General features: G+C 33.0%; 1 protein-coding gene across 4 annotated transcripts in view; it reads left to right on the top strand.

The window, feature by feature from the left end:
* Positions 1 to 20,310, top strand: part of LOC123693606 — a 44,192-nt gene that overhangs the window by 13,161 nt on the left and 10,721 nt on the right. For 2 of the 4 annotated variants that reach the window (XM_045638784.1, XM_045638783.1), the window contains exons 4-6: positions 955 to 1,146; positions 2,009 to 2,153; positions 18,347 to 18,499. In XM_045638784.1, coding sequence (XP_045494740.1) covers positions 955 to 1,146; positions 2,009 to 2,153; positions 18,347 to 18,499 — 490 coding nt within the window. Of the gene's footprint in view, positions 1 to 954; positions 1,147 to 2,008; positions 2,154 to 7,594; positions 8,233 to 13,212; positions 13,755 to 18,346; positions 18,500 to 20,310 lie in introns of those variants that run through there. The other 2 variants (XM_045638785.1, XM_045638787.1) reach the window with 2 other exon arrangements.

Genomic DNA, 20,310 nt, shown 5'->3' with positions numbered 1-20,310 from the left:
AATAATTATAATTACCTATTAACTGTGCGCTACTTTTAAAAGTAAAAGAGTGTAGAAATTATACGTACCTAGGTAGTAAAAAACATTCGTTTATCGTCTTAGCCTTATCTTGTCTCAACGTAGCAACTCTTAGCAACTATTTAATCTAAATAAACTAACACGACAATTTTCACTTATATTTGTTTCGCAAAAAAGTAATAAAAAGCAGTCGAATTTTTCTCTAAATATTACAGTTTTAAACCGAATTTTCGATTCATTTACTTAGTAATTTTTTAACTCAAATAGTCATATTCCTATTCAAATGCTTATTTGCTGAAAGTTACTTTAATGGTAGGTACAAGTTATTAAAAAAATCTAATTGATGTAGTAACAAAAAAAAAATCATCTTTATTTTTTTTTTGGTTCTCACAACATTAAAAGGTTACAAAACTTAATTATACTACACAATAATATAACATACATAGATTGGTACAAGTTATTAATCTTACGGCTTTACTAATAAAAAGTTAAACAATGGATAAATTTCTACCATTTTCTACCATAGCTGTGACCTGCTCTTGCTCACATGAAACGTCAATCATAAAAAAAGACAGGTTATTGCAATAACTAATCCATTGCATAGCGAATGGTAACATTTTATTAGTAAGACCGTTAATGTTAATCGTCACTTTTTAACCGACTTCAAAAAAGGAGGAGGTTATCAATTCGGCCGGTATGTTTTTTTTATGTATGTACACCGATTACTCCGAGGTTTCTGAACCGATTTACGTGATTCTTTTTTTTCGATGCGGGATGCTGGTGTCGAATTGGGTCCATAAAAATTTTATTCGGATAGGCCCAGTAGTTTTTATTTTATGAGCATTTTTGTCTGTATTTGTAAATGTTGTAAGTGCAAGTTTGAAGTCGGTTGTTTAATGTTTTTAACGCAGTTATCACTTGTCTGTTATATTACAGAACGCGTCTCTTCGCCCGCTCAGCGAACGCGTGGCGCGAAGGCGGAGCGGGGCGGTGGCTGCGCGAGCGACTGCTCACTTGCTGCTATACATACATATTCATCCTGGCCTGCATCATGCATTGGAGAGGTGGTTGGGGACTGATTGATAGCTTCGTTGATGTGGTTTTGCCGGATTGTAATGATCCTCTCAGGTGAGTGTCCACAATTCAATTAGAAAGGTGAATGGCGGTGTATATTACTTACTAGCTGCTCCGCGCGGTTTCACCCCCGTGGCTCCACTACTGTTGCCCATAGCGTGATGAAATATAGCCTATAACCTTCCTCAATAAATGGGCTATCTAACACTGAAAGAATTTTTCAAATCGGACCAGTAGTTCCCGAGATTAGTGCGTTCAAACAAACAAACAAACAAACAAACTCTTCAGCTTTATAATATTAGTATAGATTATTTTCTGAACTACTTATGAGCATTAGTTGACATTCTACAGGTTCTAATGAAAAATCAAGTAAACTAATCTCCTATTCATTCATGAATATAGCAATAGAGTTTTTGATATTTTCGAATATTAAGATATTATAAGGTTAAAAGTTATAACAGTGAAAATAAAACACCCAAGAAAAGTTGTTACAAAAAGTTTTAAAGCCGTACTGATAACAATTATATCATATGCTTACTTATGGAATATATTTCAAAAATCTAGTATAAAATATTATCTATCAAACTGATAACTTTTACACCTCATAATCATGTACTTTTTTAAATACTTACAGGTAAGCTTGAGAGATAGGTACTATCAAATAAATAAATTAAATAATAAATAAAAAATGTTGTGTGGTTTTATGAAACCACGGTAAAAGTGAAACTTTTTTTCACACTATAGACATTTAACTAAAAATTATTTGTACGATAATTATCGTACGTATCGTGCGTCACTCGACATGCGCTACACAGACCAAAAAGTTTGAGACGATGTAATAAAAGTTTCACTTTAGTAAAATTAATTATGCTATTTAATAAATTGATTTTATCTAATTGTATTCAATCTGTTTCAGACCAGTAGTAATAGCAGGCTACGTAGTGACCTTCTACATAACGATAACCCTACTGCGCTCGTCCCGCAACCTCCTGGCCACTCCTTATTTCCTGGTAACTGATGGGAAGGAAGCTACCTACATGTTTCAGACTCGATTTAGAATGGTAAGTAAATAAAAAAAAAATAATGTTTATTAATTTTTTGGAAGTGTCGAAGTATTTGGTAATATCGTCATCAAGGAATGATTTGATTTTTTTTTAAATATGCCAATACCTTCTATCTATACTACTATACTAATATTATAAAGAGGGAAGGTATGTATGTATGTATGGTTTTCACGCATAAACGACTACTATCGATTATTATGAAATTTAGCACACATATAGAGGGTAACTTGGATTAACACATAGGATAGGTTTAATCCCGGAAATCTCACGGGAACGGATTTTCCCTTACGACCTCGGGCGAAAAGCTAGTGAAAATATATTATAAAGAATAATTAAATATAATATGCTCGGTTAATTATAACATTTCATACTTATTTAATACAATAACAACTAGTTACGTAGATATCAATTTTAGTTACATTTTAGAATTAACCCATCATCTGCAATTTTTCCAACAAATCTAAATAATATGTTAATTATTTAAATAAAAAGAAAACAAGATTTTTCAACCATGACCTGTGTATTATCGCAAAACGGTATACTGAAAACATTGACAGCAGATTAAGGGCAAATACTAAATGCAAGTAAGGTTATATGTCAAGGGCAAAAATCGAGGGCAATTCTAAGGCAAAATTTATAGAATCATAATTTAAATTGATAATCAATAGAAATTTAAATATACACGAATACAGTGTAAAATCACTTGTATCTTTTATTCATTGTGCGCAGTGCATGCAATTTACTAATTTCACATTCAACAAATTTTGCATTAACGCCACCAAGACATAATTTTTTTACTCAATTGAAACATTCCATTATTTTTTAAAATAATGAAAGCTATTTAAACATGTCAGAATATTTGCCCCTAAATCACCCTAAATTTGAATTTTTTTTTATTTAAATGTCAATCTGTACTATTATTTAATCGATTGTTAGGGTCAATAATACGAATGATATCTTTATAACAATTTTGATAAAACAAATCGAAAGAAAACGTATGTTATGTTCCTTAAAATAAAGGAAAATAATAGATGTTGTTTTATTGTTATATGACTTTAATTTTGTACAATAAAAATGTTGCAGACTTTTTATATTTCTCCCAACAAATTTACTTATTCGGACACAATAACTTAACAACATAATTTAAATAATTACGAGCTATTATTTCTAAATAATGCAAACTACGAATCAAAGTTCTTTCCTGGTTATTAACCAACTGAATGTCCATCTAACATCACCTTGCAAAAATTTTTCTCTATACAATAATTCCAATTCTACAGGCAAAGTCTAATCAGCAGTCAAGTCTGATGATGATTTATGAGCAGACTACAAAAGAAGTGCTAGAGTTAAAACGTTAAAACTCGTGTCAATAGTAATTGGTTGATTCTATTTCAGTCGGCCTTTATCAAGAGTATAAAGAGATATTGCGTGTAAATTGGATTGGAACACGTTCATTTATAAGCTGATACAACGTTGCCTTCCTCATTCCTAAGCCTGATCTTAAACGGTTTGATGTAAGTAGAGGTTTATAGATATCTATACTAATAAAGCTGAAGAGTTTGTTTGTTTGAACGCGCTGATCTCGGGAACTACGAGTCCGATTTGAAAAATTCTTTCGGTGTTTAGATAACTCATTTATCGAGGAAGGCTATAGGCTATATTATATTATCACGCTACGACCAATAGGAGTGAAGCCACGGGGGTGAAACCGCACGGAGCAGCTAGTAATATTATAAAGCTGAAGAGTTTGTTTGTTTGAACGCGCTAACATCGGGAACCACTAGTCCGATTTGAAAAATTATTTCGGTGTTAGATAGCCCATTTATCGAGGAAGGTTAGGCTATATATTATCATCACGCTACGACCAATAGGAGTGGAGCCACGGGGGTGAAACCGCGCAGAGCAGCTAGTTATTTATATGTTACTAAAGCAGTAGACTTCCACTCCTAATTTTGTAAGGTATATTGGTACTATTTAAGGTATGAAGAATATATTTAATGCAGTCGGTAAATTAATTTTTATTTTGATTCAAAAAATAGCCATACGCACGAGAAGTTTTAAATGTTGGTATTTTAAAGTCATATAAAATAATAATTAATACATATAATATAACTATTATTTACTTATCTGCAAAAATACAGTACGCTACGAGAGTGTGAAAAAATTGGCTACGCCTTCTACGCATCATAATAAGTATTAACACAGTAACTACGATACATTCGCAAGCGTAACTCGACGTCCCCCGCGAATAATCCGGTAATGACCTATTACGGGGTTCTTCATGTTATGCGTTTTTCGGCATCTAGAAGTTAAAATACACCATGTAATTTTTTTTCAGAATTTTTCTATCTTTATTTACGAAGATATGAAAAACTACGCGTATATTCCATAAAATAATATTAAAATGTATTTTAAACGAATAATATGGTTTTAGATCTTTACGAAAAATAATATCAATATGATTTGACAGTAAACATTGTTACGATATTATTCAGGTAAATAGTTTTCTACATTATTTAAGTAAGTGCTAGTACAGGCTTATTCGGGGTTTTATTAAGAAATCGATTTCCAGTTACATTCATTATGGAGTGCAAGTATGCAAGGTATTTTTTTAAACACTCTTTCTATTACTGAGCAAATGATTTACACGGCCTTAGAAAAAATTAGAAGAGATGAAAGTTTGATAGATAAACGAGGCAGGCATCAGAATAGACCACATCGAAACCTTCATCTTCATCTTCATTAGATGCTGGTCGTCCGACTCAGGTTCTACCTGCTGCCCAAAATAAGCCCCCATCAGTATGGCTTCATGCCACAGAGGAGCACCGAGGACGCCCTCTATAGACTAGTGAGCCACATCAGAAATAAGAGGGAGGAGAAGAAGATTTCTGTTGTGGTATCTCTGGACATAGAGGGAGCCTTCGACAGCGCCTGGAGGCCAGCCAGGTGCCAGCCAGGTGCTGTTAAAGTTGGGTGTCCGGGGAACGTAAGGCGGGTGTTCAGCAGCTACCTGAGTGGAAGAGGTGTGAAAGTTAGGTATGCGGGTGTGGAAGTGAGTAGAGAGACCAACAAGGGGTGCGTGCAGGGTTCCATAGGTGGGCCACTCCTGTGGGACCTCTTGCTGGATCCTGTGCTATGGATGTTAGAGGAGATGTATGTGTTTTGTCAGGCTTTTGCCGACGACATTGTGCTAGTGTTTGATGGAGATACTGCTTTAGAAGTAGAGACGAAGGCGAACTGCACATTGAGGAAAATTGACGAATAGGGTGTCAGAAATAAACTAAAATTCGCGCCACACAAGACATGTGCCCTGGTCTCGACACGAAAATTAAAATTTGATAGGCCACGACTTGTAATGGGGACATCCAATATTTCGAAAGTATTAAGATACTGGGCCTTACTATTGATGGCGGCCTGACATTCAACACCCATGTCGGAAGCGTTTGCAAAAAGGCAATCAGGGCAAAAAGGCCCGTTATAAGCTATTAGCAAGAGCAGCTAGAGTAAGTTGGGGGCTTAACCCCCAAGTAGTTAAGACTCTATATATCGCAGTTATAGAACCGACTATCTTGTATGCATCAGCATCGTGGGCACCCACAGCGGAAAAGATGGGGGTACAAAAGAGGCTTAACATCGTTCAACGGGGTTTTGCCCAGAAGATCTGCAGAGCATATCGGACTGTCTCCCTGAACTCTGCGATGCTGTTGGCTGGGATTCTCCCTCTTGATCTCAGAATACTCGAAGCTGCGAGGCTTTATGAGATCAAGAGGGGTGTGTCGCACCCGGCGGTGTTGAGGGACAGGGAGGTGGAACGAATGGCACCCGCGATTGAGGACCCACATCCGGCAGAGCAGGTAGAGCTGGGGTTCGGCTTGATAGATGAGGACACCTATGCCAACGTGGTTAACAGCCACGTCCACAGGGTCTATACGGACGGCAGCAAGATTTAGGGTCGAGTCGGAGCCGCCCTTTCCGTATGGAAAGGTGAGGCCGTGACACAGGCCATTTAGCTTGCGTTGCCACCGTATTGTACCGTCTATCAGGCTGAGCTCCTAGCGCTCAGAAGAGCAGTAGACATAGCCTGCAAGAGTAGAGCGGCAAAGGTCAGTGTCCTCAGCGACTCCAGATCGGCGCCCCAGGCGGTTACCCTGAGTTCCCCTCATCCCCTGGCTATGCAAACACGGGCGGCCCTCCGAAAAGCTCTATTGCAGAGGCGGGAGGTCTCCCTGTTTTGGATTAAGGCGCACGCAGGGCTTAAGGGGAACGAACGGGCAGACAAGTTAGCCAAGGAGGCCGCTCTGGGGTTGAGGAGGAAACCGGATTACGATCTGTGTCCTGTTTCATTCGTCAAGCGTATTTTGAGACAGGATACGATCAGCGAATGGGATAGGAGATACGATGTAGGAGGAACGGCAGGAGTCACGAAGCTCTTTTTCCCAAGCGCTGCTGCTGCATACAAGGTAGTCGGGAAAATAGACATCACACACCACACCACACAAGTACTGACTGGTCACGGCGGATTCGCCTTCTGTGAGATTCTGATTAATTTTTTAACTGTAATAGGACCATAGTATAATTTTCATGATTGTGTAATCATGTGTAATGGTCGTGTTTTCAGTGCAGTGTCTATTTTTTATGATAATAATAACTATCGTGTTTTGTGAAACAATCCAAAGTTGTTTCATTTACTAAAATGTCCTGTATTTCATAAAATATACTATAATAATCATCAAATAATACTGAAGTGAACTATTCGAATAAACAGTAATAGTTATAACAATAAAATGTACGTTACTGTTAAACAATCGAATAACCTCATAATAGATTTTTACAAATGTTCAGTATACAAAACTAAATAACACGAATATTAGCGCAAAAAGATTTTACTGTTGCCGTCGAAAATATAAATTTACACGAACAATATCGTAAGTGACATTACTGACCAGAGCTTGACCTACACTAGTATAGTAAAATGCATCCAGCTAAATTATAACGAAGCCTTTGGGACTACTTAAATTTTGTTGAAATAACCAGATAACTGAAAAAATTAGCTTCCATATGCGATATTAAAAGTCTCTGATACTTGTTGTATAATGGAGTTATTAAGGAAAAACGGTTTTTTATTTTTCCTGAACATTTACACTTTTACGATTACCGGATTATTCGCGGGGGGCATCGAACTGTATATTTTATCGTAAATAGCATGGAAATTTCCGCACCTTACTATTTGCTTAGAGCAATAATCTAAACGTAGAACTATACAAATCCACGCGCCTACTACGAGCGCCTCGTAACGAGTGATAACACCCATTTTAAACCGCTACAGCAGCGCCTACGAAACGGAAAGGGTGCAATAAAAAGCTATTCAAACAGACGTTATCGATAAGAGCCGTATCAACAAGAGAAGAGAAAGTCGCTGGGAGTCGGGCGGGAGAGATCCTAGCTGACATACGTCACGGCGAGGGACGCGATGATAATACAATTATATAGAAGTAATCTGTAGTCGTTCGGGACTCGTGGCTGGGCGCACTCGTTCAGCAACATGCGTGGAAGTACGGCGGGGCTCGCCGACACACTCGCGAGCGGATCTCGGGCGCACACCGCGCTGCTAGAATTCGCCGACGAACTTTTCGCCAGTATCGTGGTCGGTCCGGCGGTCGTGACTTACTGGAAATCGACATGGTCGCTCATGGACCTTTACGTGTTGACCGAGGACCAAGTGAGCAGCGCCGCGTCGTGCGCTCTGTTCGGGCTGTGCTGTAGCTTGTTGTTTAGCGTGTTCCAAACGCAGCTGAGTAAGCATTTGAATCCTGATAAGGGGAGGCTGACGTACTATGTGCTGTCGAGGTTGTACACGTGTGTGGCGGGGGTGGCGTGCGTGGGCGCGTGGCGCGGGGTGTGGAACCTGCTGAACGAGTGCACGGGGGACAGCGCCCGCACGCTCATGTCCACCACGGCGGCCGCCACGCTGTCTTTGGCGGCGTTGAGGACGCTCAGGAACGTGATCGCGGCGCCGTTCGCGATCGCCGTCGACTCGCCGCGGGATTATTTCGATGTTCCTACTATGTTCAGAACGGTTGGTATATTGTGATGAGAGGTCTTGTTAGAAATGCTTAGAAGTAGTAACTTACAGCTAATGAAAACGAAAAATTTACCATGTAACATACACATAATACGTAGTAAAAGTAAAAAAATACAGATAAACCAACACCTTTTCATATTGTAATACCTAAACAAATTTATAGCTATGATATCTAATATGAGCGTATTACGCATACGTTATAGGTACATTAAATGTTACTATATGAAAATTTCTAGGTTAACCGGCAATTTTCTTACCAAAAGTTGAGCCTTTGATAAACGGTACTACTTACATAGAAAGTTAATATTAGTATCTTATGAGGCAATATACAAAGATTCCATACAAAAAAAATCCATATACAAATATCAAACTACACAAATAACATAATATCCTAAAATCTAACTATCTATTATGAAAGTCAGTTATTGCACGCCTCATAAGCGAAGCGTTGAGGTGGGTACTACTGTCACTTCGCGCAAAACATCTGATTTTTCAAACTTAAAATGTCTTTATGTATCATACATTGCACTTGTAAGATAATACATACACACACACATATTAAGAAAAAACACTATTTTTAACATTCATGATATTTTTGATGTCATTTTTGTTATTTAAACTAGTTAAAAAACAGTTTAAAAAAGTTCTGTCTTGGACGTCCGTGTGTCTGTATGTGCGGAGGATTTTCTTGTTAACACGATAGCGACCGAAATACTTAACTAATCGAGTCTTTTTTTTCTCTTACGCTTGAGTATGCTCAGGAATAGAACCCTTTCATTTTTCAGGGTCTGATTCGATGTGGTTTAATTGTTATTAAATAAACAAAAAAAAAAAAGTATCGACTGTTCTCCATAATTTTAGTATATCTAATATATTCTTTATTTTTTTTTTATATTTATAGTGTACTCAAAATTCACCATTATAAACTCGATTCTTTATACTATAAGTCAAGGTTTAAAAAAATAAGTTGGTAGTCAATCCCTTAAACCTGCGCAGTTTCACATCTAGGTGGGGCCACAAGAAAAATAGCTCAATTATTACGGTACCGCTTTCTTTACTTTTCCAACTGTTTTATTTTATTTCTTTTTTATATTTATAGTGTACTCTTTATAAATAATCAATTTTATTGTAAAGGATGAGATTATGAGGCGTGCACTTTTGGATTTTCCAAACTATTTCATTAATCTACCTATAAAATAAAACATCCAAACATGCATGCCAATTCGATAGAACGTACGTTATCCAACAGTGAATTATCCTATTGGAGTCATTACATACGACTCCTAGCAATTGGTTACACGATAACGTTCGCGCGAATTGTGTTTGTAAATAATAAAAGATTTAAGAAACATTGCCGTTTATTGTACTGCTATTATGCTTTATTATTTTATGAGGTAATTAGTTTACTTAAACAGTAGAGAGATTATGTGAAATTTTTGGTAGCGCATCAAAGTTATATAAAGAGGCAAACTATTAAAATTAAAATAATGCGTAGGGTGAGATGGTCAAGTAACTAAGTAAGTAAATTTTATAAGTGTAACAATACATAAAATGCATATAGAGAGATTTCGCAGCATGTTTTTCTATTATAGTAATACATACGAAGGCTAAAAGGCGATGTTGGTTCCTACATCGCTAACAATTAATGTTCCGATTTACTAATCAAAATCTTAGATCAAAGCTTATACCTAGGACCTATTCTGTGCTTATTTTAGATAGAGATTTATTACGAGATTTATTTGAAACAAATTCGTTGTTTGTTTTGTTACCTCTACAAAAAATGCAATTCCACAACATAAATAATAAGTAATGTAGTAAGATTAACAACAACAAAGTATTGCTAGTCCTTTATTTTTAGTTAAAATTGATGGAAATAATTTACTTAAAACGTAATAAATAGTCCTAATAAGAAATAATAATTAATACCTAGGTATTTATTGATAATAATAATATAGGTAGGTAGTTACAATATTAGAACAACATTATTTATATTTGACAATTTTCAAACATTATTTTTAGATTCAATTAAATGAAGTGTTGGATAGTTGAATTAATAATATACTTAATATTATTTTAATTCACACCTAAAATATTCCGAGTTTCTAATCGATGTCGGAATATATTTACAATCACAGAGCTTTATTGCTATCTACTTAAGATAATCTCATTCTAATCTTTGTTAATTTTATAAACATAGATTATATGAACATATTATGGCCAATATAATAAAAATCAATCACTAAATATCAAAATCAAAGTCGTCGGCCGTATAAGCCTGTCTGTTCGCGATAAACTAAATAATTAATGTTCCGATTTTCATTATATTTTCACCAATGGATAGCGTGATTCGTGTTAAAGATATTTGTGTATAATCTGTTAAGTTTTAGATAAGACGGTCGTGGCCGCGGCCTGAAACGCTACTTATAAACATATGGCCATGGAATTTTAAACAGAAAAGTTAGTATAAAATTAAGGTACTTAACTAATTTATAATAACCTGAATATTCTAAAAATAAAAAAATCTATTATATTTTTATGAGAGGATTTTTTATCATTTTGTACTTATTTATAGTTTTATTAAATTTTTTTAATAGTTCAGTTTTAAAAGTAAAAAATGATAATATTATGATGATAATTTTTGTTAGCTTAAATACATTAAAAGACACGGACCTTTAATATTCGGCTTGAAATTCTGTGCGATTCATTGACGTTAATGTATTTTTAATACCCTGTTGTAATTGAATGAAGAATTAATTATTGCCTGTGTTTATATCAGAGAAAAAAAAACGTATTCGCTCAATCAAATGATAAACGCTACACGTTGTCTATAAGATAATTTTTATTCACATTTCTGAAAGGGAAAACTCAGACTATAACACATACCCCACAATCAACTTAATCATCCTACATATATCAAACTGAATCCGGCTTGAGCAATTCGTTTTTTTTATTATTGGTAAGGCAGAAAGAAGGTTTATATGGAAAGTAAAAAAAAAAATCTGACGAAAATAGTAAAAAGAATCCTTTCATGTTCTCATATAAACCACTCTGTTCCCAGTAATATTTAACGTCAATCAAAGCAATTTAAAAGTGCTATAAGATTATCTTGTATTTGAATAAAACTAATAAAAAAATTGGCAAAACGGACAGAAAAAGGTGGACCCAGGTGAAGCCGTGAGAGGCAGCTAGTTTTAAATGTAGTTTTGTAGTGTTTCAGACTAAATTATTGTATAGTATGTAAAATTAAAACAATCTAGAAATTTCAGACATCTTGCCTTAATTTTTTATCGTTTAAATCATAATAACCTAATCAAATTATATTATTCAATTAATTGTTACTATAGATACGCACACTCGAATCAACTCTGTCCATCGGGTAACATTGGCGTTTACTAAGCTGAGTCAATTTTACAATGATTTTACCCTTGCTCTAAAATATGTATTAATTCGAAATTATATACAATACTTTAATGATTTCTGCTGCTTTTAGCCAAGAAATTTTAATTTAATTGAAAATCCTTCTCATTCAAACATATTATGTATTGTTTTAAAAATTTCAAAATGCTTTACGTTGATAGAATTAAATATTAACTAGTTTATGAACAAAAATATAACTATTCTTATACTATTAGATTATATTATATAGAATTATATGTCAAGATGCATCGATGAGTGCTAAATAAATATTTATTGAATTCTATTTCAAGCACATGCGACAATTTCCTACTTGATAGTAAGTATTTATTAGTTCAAACATTTCTTAAAATAAATAAAAAGTTCATTTATTTCTTCAGAACTTAAAACTCAAACTCATAAGCATTTTCGTTGTGAAGGACTAGTGTCTGAAATAGGTCTAAATCTGTACACAAGCAATTAATCAGTCTTCTCTTATATTTAACTATGTTTTGATATTAGGTATATAAATCATATCATTTTTTTTAATTAAAACTTATTATTCTAAAAAATACTAAACATTTCTACCTGTTATTATATATACATAGAATGGTGATAACAGAATACATAATTACTTGCAAAAAAATATATATAATACACAAATTAAGTAATTGGGATTGGGTGTTATTATTATTAATTTGTTAATTATATAATTAGGGGACTTTACTTATCTTTTCTAATTATGTACGGTTCGCAAAAAAAGTAGTAGTTGGTTTTTATGTAATTTTCATTTCGTCTGTGGTAATATTCTAACAACGCAATAAAACTTTTTTATTAGAGGTACCTATTATTTTATTGTAGGTACATATTTTTTTTCATTATGGTTTTAAATAAAAAAGGAATTTAAAAAAAATGTGTTAAGTATTATGTAATAAATATATAAATATATTTTCGACGTTTTATAGAACGGTATGTTTATGTTAGAACTAATATTTATGACAAGTGAAACAAAATAAAATAAAAGTTTAAATTTACCAGTTTAATACATTTTATGCTGCTGGTACCATACAAACATCCTAGAATAAGTTTGTATCGCATGCCGATTTGATTACACTCATATCTCGAAAATCGATTTAATGTCAAAAAATATAAGCCACTGGGGATTCCCTTCAAAATCGCAGTCGTATAAATAGCTTGCATTATTTACAAGTGCATTATTAATGTTACTGTAACATAGTGAAAAAACACGTCAAATTTGGTACTCTTCGCTTCGTGTACCGATATCTCAGACTATCCTCGCTCGTAGGTACCGTGACGTAAATACTAAATAGTACCTAATCCCTGGGGTTAGCAAGGCTTTCTTTGTAAACACAGTTTTTATGGCGCGTTCGTTTAAGTACCAGCGATCGCGGCCAGAGCGAAAATTTGATGCAAACGCCACGGAATGTGCAGACGACCCTCCCACCGTACTGTGCACGCCCTGACGCATACACAATACACGCACTCGATACATCGATTATCTGAAGAAATTATCGTCAAATAATTTTAGATGAAGAGATAAAGGTATAAACCTTCTATTGAACCAGTTGAGTGTGAGCGATATGCGCGAGAGCATTTTCTTGAACGCGGCGCTCTTCAAAGAGCACTTTTCCTCCGTTCTCGAGTGCTTCGACGTTATATTCACAACTAGTGTTGCCGGTCCAGTGATCATTATATATTGGCAAGTGACATGGCATTTAATGGACATCTATATTTGTCCATGGAACCCGTTTTTGAGTGCAGTTGTGACCACCGCGATCGGTCTCACTTTTGGATTGATTCTGTGCATTTTTCAACACTATATCTGTCAAAGGGTGACACCTGAGATAGGAAGGGTGAAATATTTCGTGATTACAAGATTGTACACGTACATAGCTGGTGTCGTCAACATCGGAGCGTGTCGAGGAGTGTGGAATATTCTGGATTTAACTGAAAAAGATCCATTAACAACCGTATTCACGACTGCATCTTCGATAATAGCGCTCATATGTTTGAAGGCATTGCGCAACTTAGAGGCGGCTCCGTTCAGTGTAGCAATAGACGACGACGAAGGATATTTTGACGCTTCGACATTTTATAGAACGGTATGTTTATTTAATTTAACGTAATATTTGTTTAAAATTAACAGTTTCTATTCGGTTATAAAGTGTGATAAACGAATAGGGTTGTGCCTTGTGCGTTTCTTAAGAATTTAATAGTCAAATTATTTTATTCATATGTAAATATAATTATGTAAAGATATAATAATATTCGCATAAGATTTGCACAAACAAAGGTGTGGTGTGGCTTCGCATCACGTTCGTAGAGCCGGTGTGTAGCGCTTCGTAGCTCAGGCTTGTCACGAGGCTGCTACGCCTACGAATACGCCTACGAATTATTAATAAAAATACTTGAGTGGTGATTGCATATTCTTAATTATAATATATAACCAATGTTTATTCTACTTTGATAGATTATTGGACGATATTATCGATAGAAATTACAAATAATTATTTTATGTCTGTGAGGCAAATTTTTGTTTTATATATTTAGAATTACATAGACGTATGATCTATCGATGAAAATATCAATTAAGCCAACTTGGAACATTTAATACGTAGTTACAAATATGTGGAAAAACAATATATTTTTTTAAATTTGTATTTAAGGGTATATTTAAAAGAAATAAATTACTTAGCTTGTTATCTATATCTTTAAATTTTCAAAAGTATTATATATTTTGACATAAATTGTGACAATACAGGAAATGAGATGAGTCATTGTGACAGTGGTTGATAAGACGAGAAAATATTGACTCGAGTAATTGATAAATCATATATTATTTACAAAATAGCACATTGTTTACAAACACAGTTCACCTCTGACCAAAATAACAATAAAACATATTTAATTGAGTATAAAATTAAATGTTATTAAGTATTAATTATGATATAATATATAAATTCTTATTTACTTATTGCATAAGACATCCTTTTAATCATATTCTTAGATTACAAAATAAAGTACAGATGGAGCATGACAACCGCCCGTCGCCCTTGTCAAAGAAAATACGAAATCAAAAACAAATACGTCGCTGCACCAGTGCTATAGCGCATATAGTGTCATGAAATACGTCAAAAAGGGTTTGCAATTTTAGTAAAAAAATGCTGTCTTGTGATAATAAAACGCTGTAAAATTTGTTCCCGAAAACAAAAAAAAAGATGAAACATCGTTTCACAGGTTTTCTGTAGATTATTTGGCTGATTTATTTCTATAAACGAATAATAATTTTAGAGATATGAAGGAATACAAAACTTCAACGTATGTTGCCAGTATTTTGAAAATGAATTTGCCATTTTTATTGGTAAAACGGTAAAATGGTTAAAAGATCTTCAGGGTAATGCTGTTGGATTTTTCGATCGTGAATGTGATTATTTGTATAGTGCACTAAAGGTTCATGATCATTATTAGATTATTTTAATAAGCATAATACATTATTTTGTTTTTACTTTTATAAAGCTTAAAAACGTCATAGTCATTTTCGCTAGCGATTTAATTTATGTGAACTCCATGATGAAAATAAAATGTCCCGTATTCTCGACTAAAAACTACCGCTATTCGCATTCATTTATTTGAAAAATAAAAAATAATTTAATTATTATAGTTAATATTGAAACTTTTTTTTATGTGATTTATTTAATTAAAAATTGAATATAATTATTTTGTCCATATAATCATATATAATATAACTTTAGTAGGCAGGTACTTTATATAATAAAAGAATTTTTACAATATTATAAAAAAAAATATCATAAACCCGAAATTATATTAAAATAAAAATTGCAACTTGACTGCTAATTTATGTGTATAGCCTACGTCAATACCGCCACTAACATAATAATTCAGATGATTGCAATGAAACCTCACATCTCAAAATCGGTCCAACGGTTTATACTGCAGGGCGTGTCAAAGAAATATTAGGGTATCATTTAAGCTATCACCAATTTAATTAGTTTTGTGTTTCTTAAAATAATAGGGTTTGTCCTCAAAATAGTAGATCTGTCACCAAAATGTAGTCACCAAACAATGCAAAATCAGTTCCACAATAAATCACCTAAAATCCTGAGATATAAGGTCTAGTACCAAATAAATGTTTTTGTATGTATTATAATAGGTGTGTCCTAATAAGTATTTAAGCAAACTAATTTAAAGAGATCACCAATAAATCATTTTATGTTACTAGAAAACAATTAAAGTTAAAATAATCAATATTTATTCTTAAAAATAATAACCACTGAATAATCAGCCAGCTTTAAGCGTATGGCTAATCCAAGGCTAATCCAATAATATGTTTTCACATAAAAAGGAGCCGCAGTCAGGGATCGATAATCGATTTATTTGGTGACAGATCTACCATTCTGAGCACAGAGCTATTATTTAAGTAACAAAACTGTTATTATAAGAACGAAGTTTATATTCATGTAATGCAATATAATTTTATTGGTTATCGATCTCTTATTTTACACACATATTAACATTTATTTGATAATTCATACCTGGGAACAATTTTTGTTTATCTGAGAACGAAAATATTTCGTGGTGATAGATCTATTTATTAGGTGATACAACTTGATGACAAATATAAATTTTGGTGATAGAAAATATAGTTCCCGAAATATTATACATACATACATAAACTCGAAAAACATAACCCTCTTTTTTCCGTAGTCGGGGAAAAATTTGGGAAATTTTTCAATATCCGGTAACATTACACGCACACAGAAGCACCGTGTACGTACAGTGCAGCGGCGAAATGACAGCACACATAGCTTTATTGAAAATGACGATAAATCATTCGGTTTAGTTCGGCAACGCTCCATCTGTCTTTTATTTTGTAATCTAAGATCATATTATGTTCTTTAATAATAAAATAAGCGTATACAATGAAAGTATCCATAACACTAATCTTAATTAACAAAATATATATTAAGTATTCCAATTTTGACAGTGTGGTAAAAAACTTGCATGGGTATGATAATAATGTGTTTCCCCATGGTTTCTTCCGATAAAAAGTTACTTTTTTAACTCTAACATATTCAATATCTTAAGAGTCCGGTCACAAAAATCATCCGTTGCGACGTGAAAAAATATATTAGTAAGAATTTCCTATATAAAAATTGAACTTACATTTCGCTTACAAACACACAAACACACTTTCCCAATAATACGGTAAGTAAGGATAATCAGATAAAACATTTCAATGAATTAAGGAAACATCGGTTATCAGTCAATAATATTGATAATCTTTAAATCACAGTCTACAGGTTATCTTTATAAAATTATGTCATCTTTGTTTTAATATTTGGATCATTATTTGCTTGTGTATTGAAAGTATACCTAATTAATGTTTATTAATAAATATTTCTTTACCAAAAAGCAGCTTTAAAAAAAAGAATTATCGATTTCGATTCACTCAGTCAAAAATTCTTAGCTAATAAACCTCCTCCTTTTGTTAAGTTTGTTGAAACAAAAGAGACAATCTATTTTTAGCTTATTACGTTACAATTATCAAGTTATCACACAATTAAACGGTAAATATATAGATAAATATATAATATACTCAACAAAGAATGAGCAACGTTTTGTCAAAATTATAAAGTTATCATCATGGATAAAGTTTTGTTGAAAATGTTTAATTGTAAACGTTTTAAAATGCGTATTTATATCTGTTATAGTGACATGATTAGTAATATGTTTTGTTTCTTTATCACAAAAATAACATTTAAACCCTATGTACATTTACCTAGCATATTTCGGTTAAACCAATGATATCTCATTATTTGAGAATGTTTTAGTTAATGCCACATCAAAATGTGCCGAAAGATGTTATCACAAAGCCGTTGTACATAATTCATTTTTATTATTTTTAGTTTCTGTATGTTGCTATACGGAATTATGCGTGATATAAACTTTATGAGCGTGTGCCATCATACTCATCACTACATGTATAAAACAAAGTAGCTTTTTCTGTCCCTATGTCCCTTTGTATGCTTAAATCTTTAAAACTACGGAACGGATTTTAAAAAGAAGTTTATTAAGAATTTATTTAGAATACATAGAGTGATTCAATAGGAAGGTTTTAGTGTATAATTTATTAGGTTTGAGACAAAGCGGGCGAAGCCGCTGGCGGTAAGCTAGTAAAGAAATAAATCATTATCATTCTTATGAAATCAAACACGAATTGAAATATGAGAGCATCTGAATGTGCTTGAAATATCGCTTTACTTTAAACATTATTATTTCGACAAATGCATTTTAATTTGGATATAATATCCACATTAAAATGATTAATCTTAATATAACATTAGATATTTCTTGTACATGTGAGCTTTATCACATTGCGAAAGTAAAAAATCCTAGATAATAATTGAAAGACTTATTTTGAAGTAAATAACTTACACTCACTAGTGTCTCTTCTATTTTAATACATTTTATCTGTAATAGACTCGCAATAGAGATACATTCATCAAGACTTGACTGTTTTACTCTAAATTGAAACACAAAACTTTAACACATTTTTTTTTATTTTTTTTCACGTCAGTAAATTACAAAATACAGTAACAACCGTCCCGTAAATTATTTATTTACACGCAAAAATAAACTATAATTATTTAATGATAATATTATCTTGTTACAGAGTAGTAGAGAAACAGCGCTTTACATTTTGGACTGCGTTTTCTCGGTCACGGTGGTCGGGTCCCTCGTCGTCTTCGTGTGGAGAGGATCTTGGGCGCTATTGGATATATTCCTGTTCCCGGATGACCCAAGCAAGTCATGTTGGACTTCTCTTGTAAGTATCACTACATAGTATAAAACAAAGTCGCTTTCTCTGTCCCTATGTCCCTTTGTATGCTTAAATCTTTAATACTACACAACGGATTTTGATGCGGTTTTTTTAATAGATAGAGTGATTCAAGAGAAAGGTTTTAGTATATAATTTATTAGGTTTTGAACAAAGCGGGCGAAGCCGCGGGCGTTAAACTAGTTTTATTATATTTGATAATCTTATAGGACAATAACTTGTTGATTGTTTTAAATAATGTAAATAAAAAATTATGTTTCCAGCAAGTAATATTTCTTCTTGATTTACGATCATGATACTATTTTTCTACTTTGGGATTTTCTTTAAATATATCTAATTTAGACACATATATTTTAAGCATTAGAGGAAACTCATTTACGAATTGTTATTAGTTTTTATAATAGTCATACATGATACATCAGTACAGGAAAGTCAATTAAATTTTATGCGACTTTTCAACTTTTAAATACAGCATAATATGGTTATACCAACAAAACAAGATTTCTTAGATGTTGGTATAGCGTCTAAATTTCATAATCAACAATTAATAATCAATAAAAATAACTGCGTTAAAAACAACCGACTTCAAAAACGGAAAAGTAAGAAATAAAAAAGATTTGATATTATTAATTACTACATATTATTTTTATGTGCTATTTACTAAAAAGGTTTGATGTCGGTGCATGGGCTTAATACTAAGTGCTTAGTGTTTGGCACCGACTTCAAACCTATTTAATAAATAGCACATAAAAATAATATGTAGTAATTAATAATATCAAATCTTTTTTATTTCTTACTTTTCCGTTTTTGAAGTCGGTTGTTTTTAACGCAGTTATTTTTATTTAATACTTTTTAGTGTATTTTTCAACACGAATCAAACGAGCCCAAACTCGATAAAGTTGAGTCAATATATTACTGAGTTCCTATGGCCACCTTCCGATTCCATCATCAGATCAGCTCCATGTCATGATAATGTTTCATCGCTATCCAATTTACATTCGTATACAAAATTTCAGCTCAATCGGTTACCGGGAAGTGAATCAAAGTTACTTGCTACATTGAAATTAAGTCATCGAGTACAGACAAAAATGCTCATAAAATAAAAACTACTAGGCCTAGCCGAATAAAATTTTTATGGGACCAATTCGACACCATCCCGCATCGAACAAAAAAAGAATCACGTAAATCGGTTCAGAAACCTCGGAGTAATCGGTGTACATACATAAAAAAAAAAAAAAAAAAAAAAATATACCGGCCGAATTGATAACCTCCTCCTTTTTTTTGAAGTCGGTTAATAAATCAATACATAATAATATTATCCCTTGCTATTAACTCAAACTCAAACTCTAACATTTATTTATTTAATTACACTGCTTGTAGAAGCACTTTTGAATCGTCATAACACTTTAATTAACGGCGTCTTGTTTTGTGAAAAGCTCCACTAAAACAATCAGTCAATGTACTTAGTTTAATTTTATCTACAATTCTTGTTCAGACAGAAAATACATTTTTTTTAAGATTACGTATTTTAACGCTTAAATCAACCTTTTTTTTAGATATCATTGCTTTATCATTGATGCATTTGTGCAAATATTTATTAAATAACCAACGTTGTATGTTTAAATCAACCAACAAATACAATAACAAAAAATATTCTAAACCACGATTTCTCATACAGACGTGACCATAACCATATTATACAGTGTGACTTGTTATAGGTGTAATAGTTTGAAAGAGGTGAAAGTTATCCCGAAGAATTTGGCTTATTTTCAAAAAAGGTAAAATGGCAAATATTTCTG

Source organism: Colias croceus, chromosome 8 (assembly GCF_905220415.1).
Source record: "Colias croceus chromosome 8, ilColCroc2.1".
Classification (NCBI taxonomy): domain Eukaryota; kingdom Metazoa; phylum Arthropoda; class Insecta; order Lepidoptera; family Pieridae; genus Colias; species Colias croceus.
Note: the sequence above shows the minus strand (reverse complement) of the source record. Positions and strands in the feature narration are given on the sequence as shown.